This window comes from Phodopus roborovskii, unplaced genomic scaffold (assembly GCF_943737965.1).
Source record: "Phodopus roborovskii unplaced genomic scaffold, PHOROB, whole genome shotgun sequence".
Classification (NCBI taxonomy): domain Eukaryota; kingdom Metazoa; phylum Chordata; class Mammalia; order Rodentia; family Cricetidae; genus Phodopus; species Phodopus roborovskii.
This window is the reverse complement of record NW_026126409.1, coordinates 13615972-13632756: the sequence shown is the minus strand read 5'-3', so window position 1 is coordinate 13632756 and position 16785 is coordinate 13615972. Positions and strand designations below refer to the sequence as shown.

General features: G+C 45.1%; 1 protein-coding gene across 1 annotated transcript in view; it reads right to left on the bottom strand.

Annotated features, from left to right (window-relative positions):
* The window catches only part of Dlgap2 (DLG associated protein 2), a 654093-nt gene that overhangs the window by 129678 nt on the left and 507630 nt on the right, over positions 1-16785 (bottom strand). Inside the window, exon 4 of the mRNA XM_051182070.1 lies at positions 3641-3706. Within this exon, the coding sequence (XP_051038027.1) occupies positions 3641-3706 (66 nt within the window). The remainder of the gene's footprint in view (positions 1-3640; positions 3707-16785) is intronic.

Genomic DNA, 16785 nt, shown 5'->3' with positions numbered 1-16785 from the left:
AGAAGATTTCACCTCAATGATGCTGGTATTTTCTTCTTAATCACAACTTAGGCCCCTCTGACCAGTATCAATTAATTGTCCCAGAAAACCAAAGGTTTCACTTTAATGATTATCTACTCTTACTAATCACAACCAATTCTGCAGCCACCGGTTGGCCAAAACCATAGATAATTAATCCAAAATATTTTAACAGCCCCAGTAGAGTGTTGAAGGCCCTCTCAAGCTTTGCTGTGAAGCTTCAGAAGCCAGGCCTCAATGTCTCAATGTCTGCACTACATTATATTCTAAGTTCCCACAATCACTCATTAAGCATGGTGGTGAGGTTTGAAAGAAAATGGCACCCAAAGGGAGTGGCACTATTAGGAGGTGTGGCCTTTTTGGAAAAAGTGTGTCACTGGGAAGGTGGGCTTTGAGATATCTTTTTCTCAAGCTTCCCTCAGTGTGATAGTCAGTTGACTTCCTGTTGCCTACAAGATGTAGTACTCTCAGCTCAAGCACCACATCAGCCTACAACCGCTGCCATGCTCCCTGTCATGATCATAATAGGCGGGACCTCTGAAATTGTAAGTGAGCCACCCCAATTAAATGTTTCTTTATAAGAGTTGCCATGGAATTACTAATAATAATAGTTTAAAAAAAAAGAGTTGCCATGGGCATGGTATCTCTTCACAGCAGTAAAATCCCAAACTAAGGCAAGCTTCAAACACTCAATATCTAGCCCAAAGTACCAACGTCCTTCTACAAATCCTTCTAAAAACATGTTCAGGTCTCTCACAGCAGTATCTCATGATTGTAATATCAATTCTAGCCACAGCTAGGTTTCTATTAATGTGATAAAATGCCATGACCAAAAGCAAACTGGGGACAAAAGGGTTTATTTGGCTTATACTTCCACAACACAGTCTACCATAGGAGGTTGTCAGGACAGGAACTAAAGCAGGAACCTAGAGGCAAGAACGAAGAAGCCCACAGGGGAATTCTGTTTATTGGCTTGATGAGAACAGCTTGCTCAGACTGCTATCATCTACAAGCCAGGACCACCAGCCCAAAGGTGACACTTCCTACCATGAGCTGGGCTGTTCCACATGAATCACTAATTAAGATGCCCACAGACAATCTGAAGGAGGCATCTCCCAAACTGAGGTGCTTCTTCCAAATAACTTTAACTTCTGTCAAGTCAACAAAAACCCGAAGACGCAAGTTTCTGTCCTGTCTGGTCCCACAGCTGCTTTGCCCCAAATAAACAAGCAGATGCTATACTAAGTATAAAACTGTTGGCTGATGGGACTGTAGGTGAGGCTGGAATCCTGCATTATAGAAATGGCTTCTTAGAGAGCTGCTTCTCCTTGGAAGCTAACAGTGCTAACACAGGCACAGGTTTTCTCCACATCCTCCAGACCTCCAGAAAGCCCACTTGTTTCTAAACCTGTGACCCATGCCCTTTACCCCACTTTGAACAGGCTCCCTGGGAGAAGCTGGAAATCATCAATCACCCCCACACACACACACTTCTTTGTTTCTGAAACTTCCAGCACTGACTGCTCCCTCTCATAATAACCAGTGACATACTATGCCTGAAGAGTGGGTTGGGAGATCAGAACAGTGAACTTAGGTTTTCTATGTGGTACAGCCATTTCCCATGTGGATATGTGACTAGAGAGATGGGAACAGTGGGGAGGAGACATTGGCACACTTTGCTCATGTAGTTCTGTACCCAGCAGCTCAACTATTGAGACAATGAAGTGGCCCTTGATGGATGAGCAGAGGAGCACGAAGCAGCCCAGACACTGTGGGATATTACTCAGCCGTAAATGTGAAATCCTGCCACATGTTACAACACAGCATAATTTTGAAGACATTATGCTGAGTGAAACAAACCAGTTGCTTAAAGATGAACACAGTATGATTCCACACATCAAAGTTCTCAAGTGTAGGCAAATCCACAGAAATAGAAAATAGGATGGTGGGTTGTGGAGCTGCTGAATGGGGACATCGTTTCAGTTTGGGACAAGTAATAAGCTCTATAGATGCACGGGGGTGGGAGGCAGTTGCATATTGTGAGTGTAACATGCCCTAAATTCTATAACAGCAACGGGAATGAATGGGAGTAGTTAACCCATTCTACCTCTGGCATCACAAAGTGCTTCCTAACTGGGTAGCCCAACCTGTGCAACGCTCTCTGTGTGACAGCAACCCCACCCTGAGCCCTCAGCATAGTTCTCTGTGATTGTGGAGTAAGTTAGCCCTCCTCATCCAAGGGAAGTACTGGCTCCTGGTGTTCCTGAGATCCACACCTAGCTATATTCCTGTTTGAAGACTGGGGTTCTTGATGTCCTGCTTCCATACCTGTCCCTGAAGGCCAAGGCACCAAGCTAAGCCCCTGATGCCTTGAAAGCTGTCCCTTGGGGAAAAGTCCCCATCTCTTTTGTTTGTCACTTGGAAAAGGGGGAATTGCTGTCACAATTGCCACTTCTGGTCCCAGTGAGAAAGACTGTATCTGATGCTCTGCTGGCAGGATCCAGAGACCCCTCCCACTGTGAGTTCCCATGCCGTTGCAGACTTAGACACCCATTCTGTAAGTTTAAGTGTAAAAGCAAGCTATTTGGAATGTGGAGGGGACAGAGCTTTCTTTAAAATACACCACGGTTTCTTGCAAAGTGGACTCCCTGAGCATCCAGTATCACTTTATGCCAATCATACAAGCAACACAGTCCTTACATGTGATGGTCTGAAGAAAACTAAGAAAAATCCCTATTGAAAGATTTGCCGAGATTGGGTGTGATGGCCCAAATCTGTAAATCCCAGCACTCTGGAGCTTGTGGTAGGAATGGTACATGCTTTAGGCCAGCCTAGGCTATACAATAAATCCTGTTTCAAACAAACAAACAAACAAACAAACAAACAAGTTGGGGCTGACTCCATGACACATCTGTGTAGTATAACAGTCTGGAGTCATTCAGAGAACACCGGACCCCGCAGGTCTGCAAGCACATCGTGAAGTTGGACAGACAGCCCAGAGCCACACAGGGCTCTGTGTCTGAAGTCTGATGTTGGATTTACTCAACTTTCTACATCTCTGACCCTGGTGGCTCATCTGCTCTCGTGAGTGAAAGGATAACTCCCATCAATCGACCAACCACCCAAAGTGGCACCTTATGCCTAGAGTGACATCAAATGATATTCCCACATGAGATTGGCCTGAGCACTCATGGAAGAGGGGGCAACAGTTACTCTTGTTCTCCAAGAAAGGACCTGATGAGCCAGCATCTGCCTTAGTCTATGCTGTGCTGGCCCAAGGGCATCAACTCCTTCCGGTGAAGAGTGGAACAGCCGGCCAGCTTCCTTAGAGCAAATGAGGGCAGGTTCCAGCCTAGAGTCGGGGGGGGGGGGGGTTCTGCATGCAGCCTTTGAATTCTTATGTCTTTAACCTATCAACATAAGGGTCCAGGAAACCCTTTTCTCATGAGGGATTCACAAGTTATTTACTATTGTAAAAACATCAGCTTGGCTCCTTGCTTCTCACTGGTTCCAACCCCCAGACCAGACATGCTTAACAAGTTTCGCTGAGTTTCCCAATGACATAGTGAGTGGGACTCTGAGAAGTTCTTGTAACCCCCCCACCCCCTGCCAGATGCTTTACCTATGTCTTCTTCTGCTGGTCCAGGGAAGCTGAGGCCCGGCTGGGCCAAGTCTCCTGCTTCTTCCTCTGCAAGACACAAATGAAAACATGCTTACTACTGTTCTGCTGAATTTGCAGTCATTCCCCGTGCCAGAGACACTTGCCAGTCAGTGTGGTTCATGCATAGAGACACTGATATTAGTGCTCAGAACTGAGTGTTTTGTACAGACAACCTCAGAGCAACTGTCCCACGTGTGCCCCATTCTTCTTTGAGGTCCTTGCACAGAGTTTGCAAACACACCTTAGCTTCCCTGTGTAACTTTGGGTGTATTTGATCTTGTTAGCATCGGTATAGGCTGTTGAGATGTCCTGACCATTATTGGCCTGGTTTCCTTGAACCAGTCTGCATCCTCTGCAAAGAGAACGCCCTAATCTAGTGACTGCAGTTGTATGCATGCCATTCTTCCATGTTCACAGCCTACAGGGGATGCTCTAATGTTTCCTGTAAGTTCATTCTGAGTGGGTTTTGCTTGGGCATCATTTTCTCCTTGTGTGAGAGCCGCCATGCTCACTTTTAATTGCCTTCTCTAGCTGCACTGGGAGGATTACCACAAATCGAGACACCAGTGTCACTTCGATTCTGCCCTACATATATGGGGATACTGGGTGGGAAGGTGAATGGATATGTGTTCTTATCTATTCCATCGCCAGGGAGCATGACTGGTGTGTGGATCCCACCTCCATATCTGTACAGCACTCCAGGGTCTGTTTTCAGGAGCCGCCCTGCACCCATATGTGCTGAGTTCAGTGTCTGGCTGTCCTGCACTGACGTGTGATAAGCAATGTGCCATGCTCATCTGAACATGGAGATGCAGCTCAGACAGAGGGGCTCCTGCACCACATTGCATACATGCAACTGTCTCTATACACATGGGGTGTGCATCAAAATTATGTCATCATCATACACACAGAAGTATCCACCATTCTGCTATAGATTTTAAAACATTATGACATTTGTAGACTCCAGTATTAGTGCATTTGTGTCTGGGGGGGCTTCCAACATTGTCAGGGAGGCTCTAAATCTGAATATAGTCCTCCTCTGGCATGGAATACCACCAGCCATGTTACAGTGTGGTCATGATTGGACCTACACACTTGGCTATTACTACCTGTTACTGCATATTCTAACGGGGAAGAAAGAGGCAGGTTTGCCATGGAAAATGCTAAGGACCAAGCTAGAGTGTCCTCACATAGAGATGATGTCAAGTTTCACTTCATGGGCTCTCCTGACATTGAGAAACTATAGGTACACAATCGCAACCCACTGGATTCAGGTCCCATGTTTCATTAAAAGGGTTTATTGCACCTTTGTAGTATCCATCTGTGGAGTCTTTCTGCCTGGCCAACAGTGCTTTCTGCATACTCTATTGTGTTTTCCTACTAGCAGATAGGCATGCCTGCTAGGGATATGGTGGGTTCTGAGACACACTAAGGACTAGGAACCCAGACCCTGCACCATAGCAAGTTCTAACCAATCACGGTCTCCTTGGAGACAACTGCTTTATAGTGTAATCTCAAAGCTAGAAGGAACTCTGCTACAGACCCATAGACTCAGGTCCCACACATGTCCTCATTATAAACACACACACATATGCAAAGTAAGAGTTTTAATAGAAGAGATTTGAATGGGAGCTAGCGTCACATTGAAGGTTTAGACAACAACAATGCCAAGGAAAAGGACAGAGAGATTGTACAGAAAGGTGAGCAAGGCAGCATGCTGATCATACTATTGTGTTGGTGTCACAATTCCTAAGATGGAAGGAGGAAAGCTACTGTTTACTCTGAGAACAATGCCCCAAGCAGGGTAGGTAGGTGAGTTTTATGGTCAGCCCTGCCCTGAATTTTAGGCACAGGAGTGACTGTATAATTTACCTTCTCCCTTGTTCAGATTATGCTAACAGGAAGTCTTGGATATGGTTCAACAAAGGCCACGAGTAGAAGGTGAGCACATAGGTCTTTGTGTTTGGTGTCACCTCATGGCTCATAAAGTTTGCCTCGGTGTAGACGTGACGGCCCTTCCATGGCCAAACAGGTTTTTGATTTTCAGGCCAAGTTTTATTTCCCCTACATTCCTACTCCCAGTCCTGATATGTGCAGGCAGATGTTCTGCTCAGACAGCTGAGATGAGGGTCCCTGTCCTTTCCCTTCCTTCAATTCCAGGGTATGTACGGTGGGCACCAATGGGTGAGGGGTGGGATGCAAAGGACTGTCAAGTTAAATCACCATTCTAATTACATTAGAGATCCCATATCTGTCCCTTAAAAGGCTCAAAGACTATGAACACTGACTGATCATCACACCTGCTCCCCCCCCCCCCCGCCTCTCTGTCCTTGCACTTACTAAAGAAAATTACTTCACTCCAACTTTAATAACAAAAGGTAAGCCATACAATCTAAGAAAAAGGCTGTGGGGCAGAGGGGCTATGGTGCCATCAGCTGGCCCTGAGGCACCCTGAATCTGGGTGACTGCAAGTCTCCTTGCCCAGCCTCTTCATCTCCCAGTGTTCATGGACTCTGTTCTGGCTTTTCTGAGGAATCTCACCCCCTACTTCCTTATAAGGTGGAGATAGGAGGGGAGGGTCAGGTTGAGGTCAGAATTCTACTCCCCATGAACCATGCAAGCAAATGTGTGACATGTGTCTACAAGTCATTCCCATGTCACTACCCTTGGCTGGTTCTCTCTCTCTTTCTCTCTCTCTCTCTCTCTCTCTCTCTCTCTCTCTCTCTCTCTCTCTCACACACACACACACATATGTACACATTTTGGACCTTTTTGTGTGTGTGCCATGTACGGGTTATCCACAAGAGAAAGTGACCTTCTAGGTAGGGAGCCATAACTATGTATGTATCCCAGCATGTCTCCCTGTATCCTTGCCTATGTTCATGAAGCCATTGTCTGGGTGCATTGTGTGGTCCTAGGGACAGGGATAATAAGCTACCTCCAGTTCCAGTAATGGCATCATGCTCTGGATGAGCCACATGGGCCATGGCCATTACAGAGCTTGCATGGAGCCATTCAAGCTCAGTTTGCTGACTCGTCCACCCCATTCCACAGACTTTACATCCCAGATCCTCTGAGTTTTCTCAGAAGTTTCCTCTGAAGACAGCAAACCCAAGTCTACATTTTGGCCAATTTGCTAATGATAGCATCTGGAGGCCGCTTAAATGAAAGCTTCATTTCTGCTCAGCTAGTACAATGACACTGATGAGTCTTAATGCCGTTCCCTCTCATTTCAGCCACAGCTGTACCACCAGTCTGCAGCCAGCCTCTGCCTCAATGAGAACCCGGGCTTTTCATTTCCTTTTAATTTCTTTTGACAACACAGAGGGCTCATCATCCCATTTTGGACTGAAGATTAAGTCTCAGCAGAAGCTGCCCTGAAGTCTGCAGAATCTTTACCAGTAGTTCAATGTCACTTGAATCAGGCTAAGAGGAAAACTCAAAGGGCCTGATGAGGCCACTCCACTTGGCTGAAGATGACAAGAAGAGGCTCTCTCTCACAGCAGGTGGCATCCAGCACTGACAGATGAGTGTTAGCATTACAACCCACACATGTCAGGGTTGCCTCTGGTATTGCTTCCTGGCTTTGAGGGTGGGTGGGTCTAGTTCAGGTAGCCATGACCTGACTGTGCCTTCAAACAGACCTATAAAAAAAGCTCTGACTAAAATCAACACACACTTAATTTTGAATTTCCCTGGACAGAAAAGAGAGGGAGGGAGAGAGGGGGTGGGGGGAGTGCTGAGGTTAAAAAGGCAGACTTTGTTATTTAAACATTTGAAAGCTTGAAGAAGAGATTGTGTCTTCATTTAAACTTGAACACTATTCACTTGAAGAGTGATGTTATGTTTTATATCACATGTTTTAAACCCAAGTACCAAGTACATGAAATGTTTAAGTCCTTTGCACTACCTCAGTACTGAATAGGGTTTTAGATCAAAATGCCTTGAAGACATGCCTATCTATCATGTTTGTGTAGAAAACACTGGCTCACAGCCACAGCAAAGGTCATTTCACAGATTCAGGAAGTATGGCAGCTCAAAAGGAGTCACTGCTACTCTGAATCATGCCATACGACAGCCTCGGGGACCAGAATGAGGACTACTGAGCAGGTCTTCCTTAGTTGGGGGTTTCTATTTCTGTGATAAAACACCATGACCAAAAGTACCCGAGGGGGAAAGGGCTTATTTCACCTATGTGTCTTGATCACAGAATATCATGAAGGGAAGTCAGGGCAAGAACTCAAGCAGGGCAGGAACCTGGAGGCAGGAACTGAAGCAGAAGCCACACTACTTACTCGCCAGATCTTCATTGCTTTCTCAGCCTGCTTTCTTAGGGAACACAGGAAGATTATCCCCAGAGATCCCACCCAAAGTGACATAGACCTTCCCATATCAATCATTCATCAAGAAAATTTACCATAGGTCTGCCTACAGGCCAATCTGGAGGGAACATTTTCTCAATTGAGATTCTCTCTTCCAAAATAACTCTAATTTGTGTCAAGCAGACATGAATTTAGCCAGTATAAGGTCCTAGGAAGGCTACTGGACAATGTACAAGGCCTCAGATATGTGCCATTTCAGGGGATTGCTGTAGAGTTTCAGAATAAGTATGGATATCCCACTCAGTATCAATTGAATATAACTGGGAGTCTGTCACCATCATTGGCTGAATCTTGTCTTCTATTCCTGCTCATATGGAGGAGGACCTGGGAATTTCCTTTAATGGCTACATGGGAGAACATGAGATATGTTCAGGGAAATGCATCACTAGCCATCCAGAAAGGCTTCACTTTGTCTAGACTACCCCTACTCTGAGAATGTTGTAGCAATAACCTCAAGCTGGATGGAGGTCCTGAGATCTCTAGTCCATTCCAGACCCTCTCTGTAATACTGGCCTTATGCAGAAAAGCTACCACATACTTATTTTATTACTGTGGTTGTTTGAAAGAAAACAGCCCCCACAGGGACTGGACTATTAGGAGGGTGTGGCTTTATTGGAGTAGATGTGACCTTGTTGGAGGAAGTGTGTCACTGTGGGGGTGAGCTTTGAGGTCTCCTATGCTCAAGCTATGCTCAGTGTGACACACAGACTCCTTCTACTGCTTGCAGATCAAGATGTAGAACTTTCAACTCCTTCTCCAGCACCATGTCTGTCTGCATGCTGCCATGCTCCCCACAATGATGGTAACACCTGAAACTGAAAACCAGCTGAACTAAATGTTTTCCTCTATAAGAGATGCCATGGTAAGTGACTAAGGCAGAAGTTGGTACCAGGGACTGGGGTATTGCTGTGATAGGACTGATGATGCTTTTGTTTGGAGGAATTTGGACTTTGGGAATTCTGATTAGAAAAGCAGTTGAATGCTGTAAATAGAACTTGTAGGAGCATGGAAGACAGTGGTGTTGAGTGTGATTTAAACTGTGGGGAGCTGGCTCAAGAGGTTTCAGAGGGGAAGAATTTGATACGTTGTCTAAAGATCATTCTTGTGATATTTTGGTGAAGAATGTTGCTGTCTTTTGCCCTTGTCTGAAGAAGTCTTCCTGAGGCTGAAGTGAAGAGATTTGGATTAATTCCATTGGCAGAGGAAATCTCCAAACAGTTTAGTATGGACTCTGCCATGTGGTTACTAGCGTTTGTGCTTTTAAAGATTTATAATGAAAAGGAGAGGCTGAGCATAGAAAGTTACAAAATGTTGAAGCTGAGTACAAAAAGGTTACCAGAAAGTGGAATGAAGCTACACCCTGTGTTCAAGGAGATAGACGAACAGATAAAGAAATGGAATAAAGGGACTGATGACTTCAGGGTGAGATCCCAGCCAGTTAAATGTCCAATTTGTGAAAAGGAAATAAAGAAAAGTTCAGAGCCAGGTGGTGACCACCTTTAATCCCAGCACTGGAAGGCAGAGACTGGTAGATCCCTGAATTCGAGGCCAGCCTGGTCTACAGAGTGAGCTTCAGGACAGTCAAGCTTAGACGGCAAAGGAAACCATCAGAAACAGAAAGCTGGTGAAGGTGTAATTGAATGGGGGGCAGAGGGATGTTCCAGCCCCAGCAGGTGATAGAACTTGGCAGCTTCAGCCATGTGGTTCTGGGTTTAGAGTCAAAGAAAGAAGGAACCTTCCTCCTTGAGTAAGGAAAGCCACCAAAGCCATGCATGTGCCAGGGGTATCCCTGAATGGAAGGCCAGAAAGCCCACTGCATGAAGCCATGAAGTTGAAGCCTGGATTGCCTTGGAGACCCCAAATGTTGGAGATGTCAGAGCCGTGGGATACCTGCTGAGGAGAGATGCTAACAGGGAATGGAATCAGTCTAAGAGAAAGAAGTGTGCTTCAGTCAAGAAAGCTGAAAGGAGCTGGAGATCTGAAGAGCATTTTGACAACAGACATGAAGATACAGAGTTTGGAGTTTGCCCAGCTGGTTTTCAGTCTTGCTTTGGTCCAGGATTTCCTCACTATGTTCACCATTCCTAAGTTTTGGAAAGGTGATGTATATATCCTGTGCCATTATTTGTTGGAAGTATATGATCTGCTTTTTGACTTTGATTTTACTGGGGATTCCAGCTAAAAGATTGCACGAATGTCAGAAGAGAGTTTGAACTTTAGACTTTTAAACACCGATAAGATTGTGATAGACTATGGGGACTTTTGAAGTTGGACTGAATGCATTTTTGCATTACAATATGGCTATACATCTTTGGTGGTTCAGGGAGTAGAATGTGGTGGTTTAAAAGCAAATGGTCCCCATAGGGAGTGGCACTATTAGGAGGTGTGGCTTTGTTGGTGTAGGAGGAAGTATGTCACTATGGGGGTGGGCTTTGAAGTCTCCTATGCTCAAGCTACACCTAGTATGGAACACAGACTTCTTCTGCTGCCTGTGGATCAAGATGTAGAAAGCTCAGCTCCTTCTCCAGCACCATGTCTGCCTGTATGCCACCATATCCTGCCATGATAATAATGGACTAAACATCTGAAACTATAAGCCAGCCCCAATTAAATGTTTTCCTTTATGTGAGTCATGGTCATGTTGTCTCTTCACAGCAATAGAAACCCTGACTGAGACAATTAGGTATCATAATTTCTTGACATTTTGGCTGTGAGCCATAACCAGTAGCAGCTGAGCTAGCTCTGCAGCCTATGACATGCTTTCTGGAAAGAAAGCTCCAAGGTTTTGACAGGAAAACCAGCAACATTAACATCTGAACATGTTTGAATTCTTAAATTCTTCATTTAAAATACTACAGATACATTGTTTCTTTCATTCCTAAAAAGATCTCATGTAGTCCAGGCACACTTCAAAACCCACTGTGTAACTGAGCATAACTTTGAAATTCTGAGGGTCATCATGTCTCACCATGCCTGGTTAATATGGTGCTGGGAATTAAACCCAGGGATTCATGTATGCTATGCAGAAACTCACTAGCTGAGTCTCATGGTACCCTTGACATACTGTCTTCATTTCCTTCTTGAGGATGCCTGGATAATAGCATTGCCTCTTACACGGGCATGAGTGACATTAGCCCCATGTGGGTGTCATTGTATGGAATGTGTAGGTCTACCAAGTTATGTCTCTTTCTGTTTTGGGCAAGATTTTAGGTAACTTAGGATGTTTCATTTTTATTTTTATTATTATTTTTATTTTGTTTTGTTTTTATTTCCCCCCAAACTGGCAAGTCTTGATTTTCAAAGGTCTGCTTAAGGCAGAATGGCTAAATAAATGACAGCAAGATTGTAGCACAGAATACTAAGGAGCTCCAAGTGATGTAGAAACTCCCAGCTCAGCGTTAGTGAGGATAGCTATGTAGAAACTGTTCTTTATGACCTGGCCTCACTGTGTAAAAAAGACCAGAGGCAATTCATAATGCTTACAGTGATTCTCCCTGATTGGGTGAATTACAGCCATGTTTTACTCTCCCCTTGTAACTCTTTGCACTTTCTTCACAAGCCTATATACCTTTTTTATAAGTACAGAGAATACTGTGAAAATACTTGAAATCTTTGTTATTGGGATTTGATGGTCTGGCATGAAAACTGCTGGAGGTGAAGATGTGCATGGTCCTTCTCTAACGAAGATGAATATCATTGCATTCTTCCTTCAGGAATTTAGCAGTGGGATTGAGCAGAAAGCTCACAAAGCCATCACCAGGCTCCCGATGCTACTACAGAGCTGACATCAGATCAAGACTTCAGTAATCACCAAGGACAGGATCAGGTTTCTGCTCTGGAACAGTGATACCCTATTTTTCTGTGGCCTCCAACTTGCCTATATTGAGCAACATATATGCATGCAGCTCAGAAAGACACCTTCCAAATGCTCACTGACAAGGGCACATGAGAGGGACACAGACACTGTAAATGACAGGGATTCTTGGGCTCCCTGGAGCAGATGTTCAGCAACAGAAGTTACTGCACCCAGGTGCCTGTCTCTGTATGGAAGGGTCTACCTCTTGTCTTCCCAAGGGTCTGTGCTGGAACACATCATATTAGCAGTCCATACTCACTTACCCCTCCCTAAAATCCAAGACCTTCCATGCTCCCTTCTTGTTCCACTTGTCCTGGTACAAGAGTTAACCAGTCACCCTTGTGTCCTAGCTGCTCCACAACCTCAGGAAAGAGTTCCCATCTGAATATTAAGATAAAATGCTATGAAAATCAATTGCAAATGAGAGGTGGTGTGTAATTAACCTACACTCCTATGTCAGACAGCTCTGCATATGTAAGAGAAGAATCTGAGCTCCAGGTCCACACTTTCACATAAGTGTGAGCTGCTCCACTAAGGCAGCTTCCCTGGGTCACACTGGCTGTGATCAAGATGAAAGAGGTGTGCTGTCACCTTTCTAGGTACTCAGGTACCTAAGTCATTATCTCTTTATTCTTTAAATCATTCTTTCCCCCCAGCACTGGCATGGCTCTAAGATGCTAACCTCACTGGTGTTCATGGGCAAAGTGGGTCCCACTAAGCCCTCACAGACATGAGTTCCCAGCTGACTCTGTATTGTAGCCCTTTTTGATGCTCAGCGAGGGAAGACTGCATGCTGTGTGTGGTGGAAAGTTATAGTATTTGGACTACTGATGGAACAGATTCCTCACGCCCCTCATCTGGTGCTTCTTCCAGGGTTTCCTGTCAGTAGATTTGTTGACAGAAATCCTGAGAACGTCAGGGGTGTGGAGCCACTATTGGGACTGAGTCCCTGACCTCACGTGATGTTCTCTTAAGATATTAGAATTTCATACAGTGTGTGTGTGTGTGTGTGTGTGTGTGTGCGCCCATGCACGAGCACGCATGCACACGTGTATGTGCTCATATGTGAATTCCACCATGTATTTGCAAGTACCCATTGGGGTATGGGCCCCCTGGTGCTGGAATTGTTGGCAGAGGTGGGCTGCCTGATGTTGTGGACGTTAAGAACTGGGTTTGGCCTTCTGAGAGAACAGCAAAGTTCTTTTGACTGCTAAGCCATCTCTCTATCCCCAAGGTCCCCATTTAAAGATATTACATAACAGAAACAGCAATTTTATTGAATCAAGTGTGTCCTGGAGATGGAAATGGAGAGGCCCCATCTGATGGCGCAGCAGCACAGCTCTAGCCAGCTCCATGGACTGTTGGTTCACTGGGTTCTTTCAGCTCTTGGTAGCCACTAAATAGGTGTGAACTGCGCTATGGTGTGTGTAGGCACACAGCAGTGTATGAGGATATCATTGTTTTAAGGGTTCTGACCCTGTACAATAGTGTGCACACAGGCGATTCTACCCCAAACAGACCTTCATGACACCTGGCATAGGGTATTGATGTCACATGGTGAATGCTATTTTAAATGTAAGCTATCATTTTTAGCAACATGGGTTAAAACCTATATTCAGTAATTACATAGAACTGAAGGAACTCACTCAATTGCATACAGCATTCATTATATTAAATCTCTAGATTAAAATATCTCCTAGCTCTCCTAGCTAAATTACTGTTGGTTCACCCTTATTTTCTACAAAAAAAAAAAAAAAAAAAAAAAAACAAAACAACTTCAGAAATATGATTTGTGGTTGTTCCATGCCCTGAATCTTTGTAAATGGCCACTTTCAGTACTACTGAGCTGAAAACCTGAATTTTGATCTATATCCCCAGGCCTCTCTGTTATTCACCTATTTCACTTTGGATATTAATAAAAATGAATAACATTTGTTAAAAGGTGACAGACAAAACTGGCCACCTATTACTCATTGACAAATCATGCCCAAGACATCATTCTTCTCTTTCTAAATACATCACACATTGGGTTTAGTGTAGGAAGCCAAGTAAATACGAGGCCATAGAACAGCAAAAATATTCCAATTCATTTTTTAATGTCCTTGGTTTCTGGATATAGTTCTTGACCTACATGCAACCTACCCCCCAAATAACTGTTCCACACTGGGGTGGTTTGCTGGTCCCAATTTATTTCAGCCTCCTCCCTGTTGGCTATGCTTGAAGGCTACAACAAGGCAGGGGACAGTAAAGGCCACACAGAGGCAGAAAGGTGCCTCAGAGCTTGGCAGCTGCAGACATGCACATATTTTAATGTCACCTTGTGACACTCACAGTGGTGTCCACATGGTCAGCTTCCCTAGCAATCTCTGTTCTTTCAGCATCTTGTGACATGCCCTGGCAGGTTCAGTCTACTTGGCATGAGCCTTTCAGATGTTGCTCAGAGGTAAGAGAGAGAGAGAGCGAGAGCGAGAGCGAGAGCGAGAGAGAGAGAGAGAGAGAGAGAGAGAGAGAGAGAGAGAGAGAGAAGCTCAGCTCAGCTCTGTTTCCATCTTTGCACCCCTATGACTCAGGGGTCACACAGTACCCCAGATGACCCTGAATTGCTCTCTAGGAAATCACATGCCCAGCACGACTGCCTTGAATATGCAGAGCAGGCAGCAAGTCTCTCCTCTTTCATGCAGCTGCCTTCTGGAACTCCCTGAAAGCAACATACTTTATAACCAGCATGGGCAACAATGGTGCTAAGTAACAGGGACTCTGCCCCTTCAGGAGCCCTTTCCCCAGACACTTGCTGGTCTCACTACTTCTGTGTCTTAACTGGGTCTTCACACAACTGGCACAGTACTATCTGCTGCACTGTGCAGCTTGGCTCGCTCAGCTCTAGGCGGAAAGAGTTTCCAAGTGACTTCCACTCCCTTATCAGTAAAGCCCAATGACAATACTCCTGTCAGAGGTTTTTGGACTGAAAGAAATGCACAAGGGACCTTGGCAGAGTAACTGGCATTTAATAGACATGCTTCCAAACAGTGTCTGCAAGGTGCCGATCACTTATGAAGTCCCTTGCAAAGTGAAAGCTCACAAAGACAGAATGTCCTTGGCTTTGGGAAGCCTGGGAGGATGTGCATGTATGTGACTTGCAGATGAGAAGGATGCTCACATTGCTCCCTGATGGACTTTCTGTGGTGCCTGTGTCCTCAGAGGACTTCCCCCCTGCCCTCTATCTATGAAGCAACTCTGTGGTTCAGGCCATGGCCCTCCATCAGATATCTGCATTCTGGCTCAAGTGATCTAAGGGAGGAGCATGTGTGGCTGCCACATTGCGTCATCGTAGGGTGCATATAAGGTTAGGGAACCTTCCATATATACTAACTTCCCAGCATGAGAGTATATGTTGTTAAATCATTGCATAACACGTGCAGTTTCTGCATCTTGTTCATACATGGCATTCACAGCTATATTTCCAGAGAGGTTTTCCATGAATGCTGAATATGCATGACTGTTCTTAAAAACATTTCCTGCATTTCAGTAATGCTAAGTCCTGCCCTGCCTCTAAGGTGGAAAAACTATAAAAAAAAATCTGCAATTCATTAACTTCGTTTATAACAAGAGCAGGCCTGGCTAATCAACCTCGTCTAAATTATACTAAAAGCTTATAATTATCTGGCAAGATGAGAAGAAAGAATGCAGAAATGATTTCACAGCAAAATGGCAAGGCAGAACATTAAAGGCATCTCAGAATCCAAGCTCATTTCTGAGCCTTCCTGTCAATGCATACTCCTAAATGTCCACATGATTCTCCACAGCTCTGTAAAACAGGCCATGCAGACACCAGGCGTTAATGCTTGATTTTTCACCCTTAGTGTATCCATTCTCATGAAGATGTCAGATTACATCTGATGCTACAGCCACAGTAGCCGAATGTTGTTCCAGCAGGGCAGCGGAGAGGGCATCAATGAAGTTGAGAGAGATATACAGAGAGTTGACAGGATCTGATTCCCTCCAGGAAAGAAGTGGACACAGCCAAGGATATGGAGATGAGCACACAGAAGCCATAGAAATCCTACCATCTCCATGTATGTTCCAGGAGATTTAGTTGGCAGAATTATTCATAGACCTTCCACAATAGTTCATGAGTATGAGTGTTTCGTGTTGGGTAATCTGGCCATTTTGGCCTGAAGTCTGTGTCCAGCCCACAGGTCCCATCTTAACAAGGCTCATCCTGGTGGTTCCAGAACTCTGAGCTCTGTATGGATGCTCTGCATAGATGCTCCACAGAAGATTATGGCTCCACAGAAGAACACTGTGGCTACCTGGCAGCGCCATCCCCTAGGTTTCCACTTTCTTTACAAAGTATTTTCCACAAGGAGGACCCATAGATGCCACTTTTCATATTGGTCTTTAAGCTTTGACCAAGTTTCTTTTTAAAACTGTAACTGCTGAGTCCTGCATTCATGAAGGCTATTCCATGGGGCTCAGGCATTCACAGAAGGGTGATACTGCAAAGAGACACTGGCAGGTCATCCCTGGGGCTGAGCTAGTTCACTGTAGTTCACATGTTCCTGGTCTCATAGATGCCTGGCACAGTTATCCCTTACCCCCTTCTCCACTAGCTCCTGTTATGTCATCTTCTTTTGCATCAGCTGTTCCCATCAGCCCTGGGGCCCTTTCTAGGGAGTGCTGAAATTTCCATGTTGGACTCACCCGAAGGCTAGCATATGTCCTCTCTTTACTCTGAGCTTCCTCCCAGTGGCTTAGCCTGCAGGGCAAGCAGAGCACAATGCCAGGCATGGTCATTTCTGCCTGGGAGCTGGAAGCTCCCTGTCTGGGAGAGCTGCTTCGATTCCCCTTGTGTGTGCCCACAAAAGTGC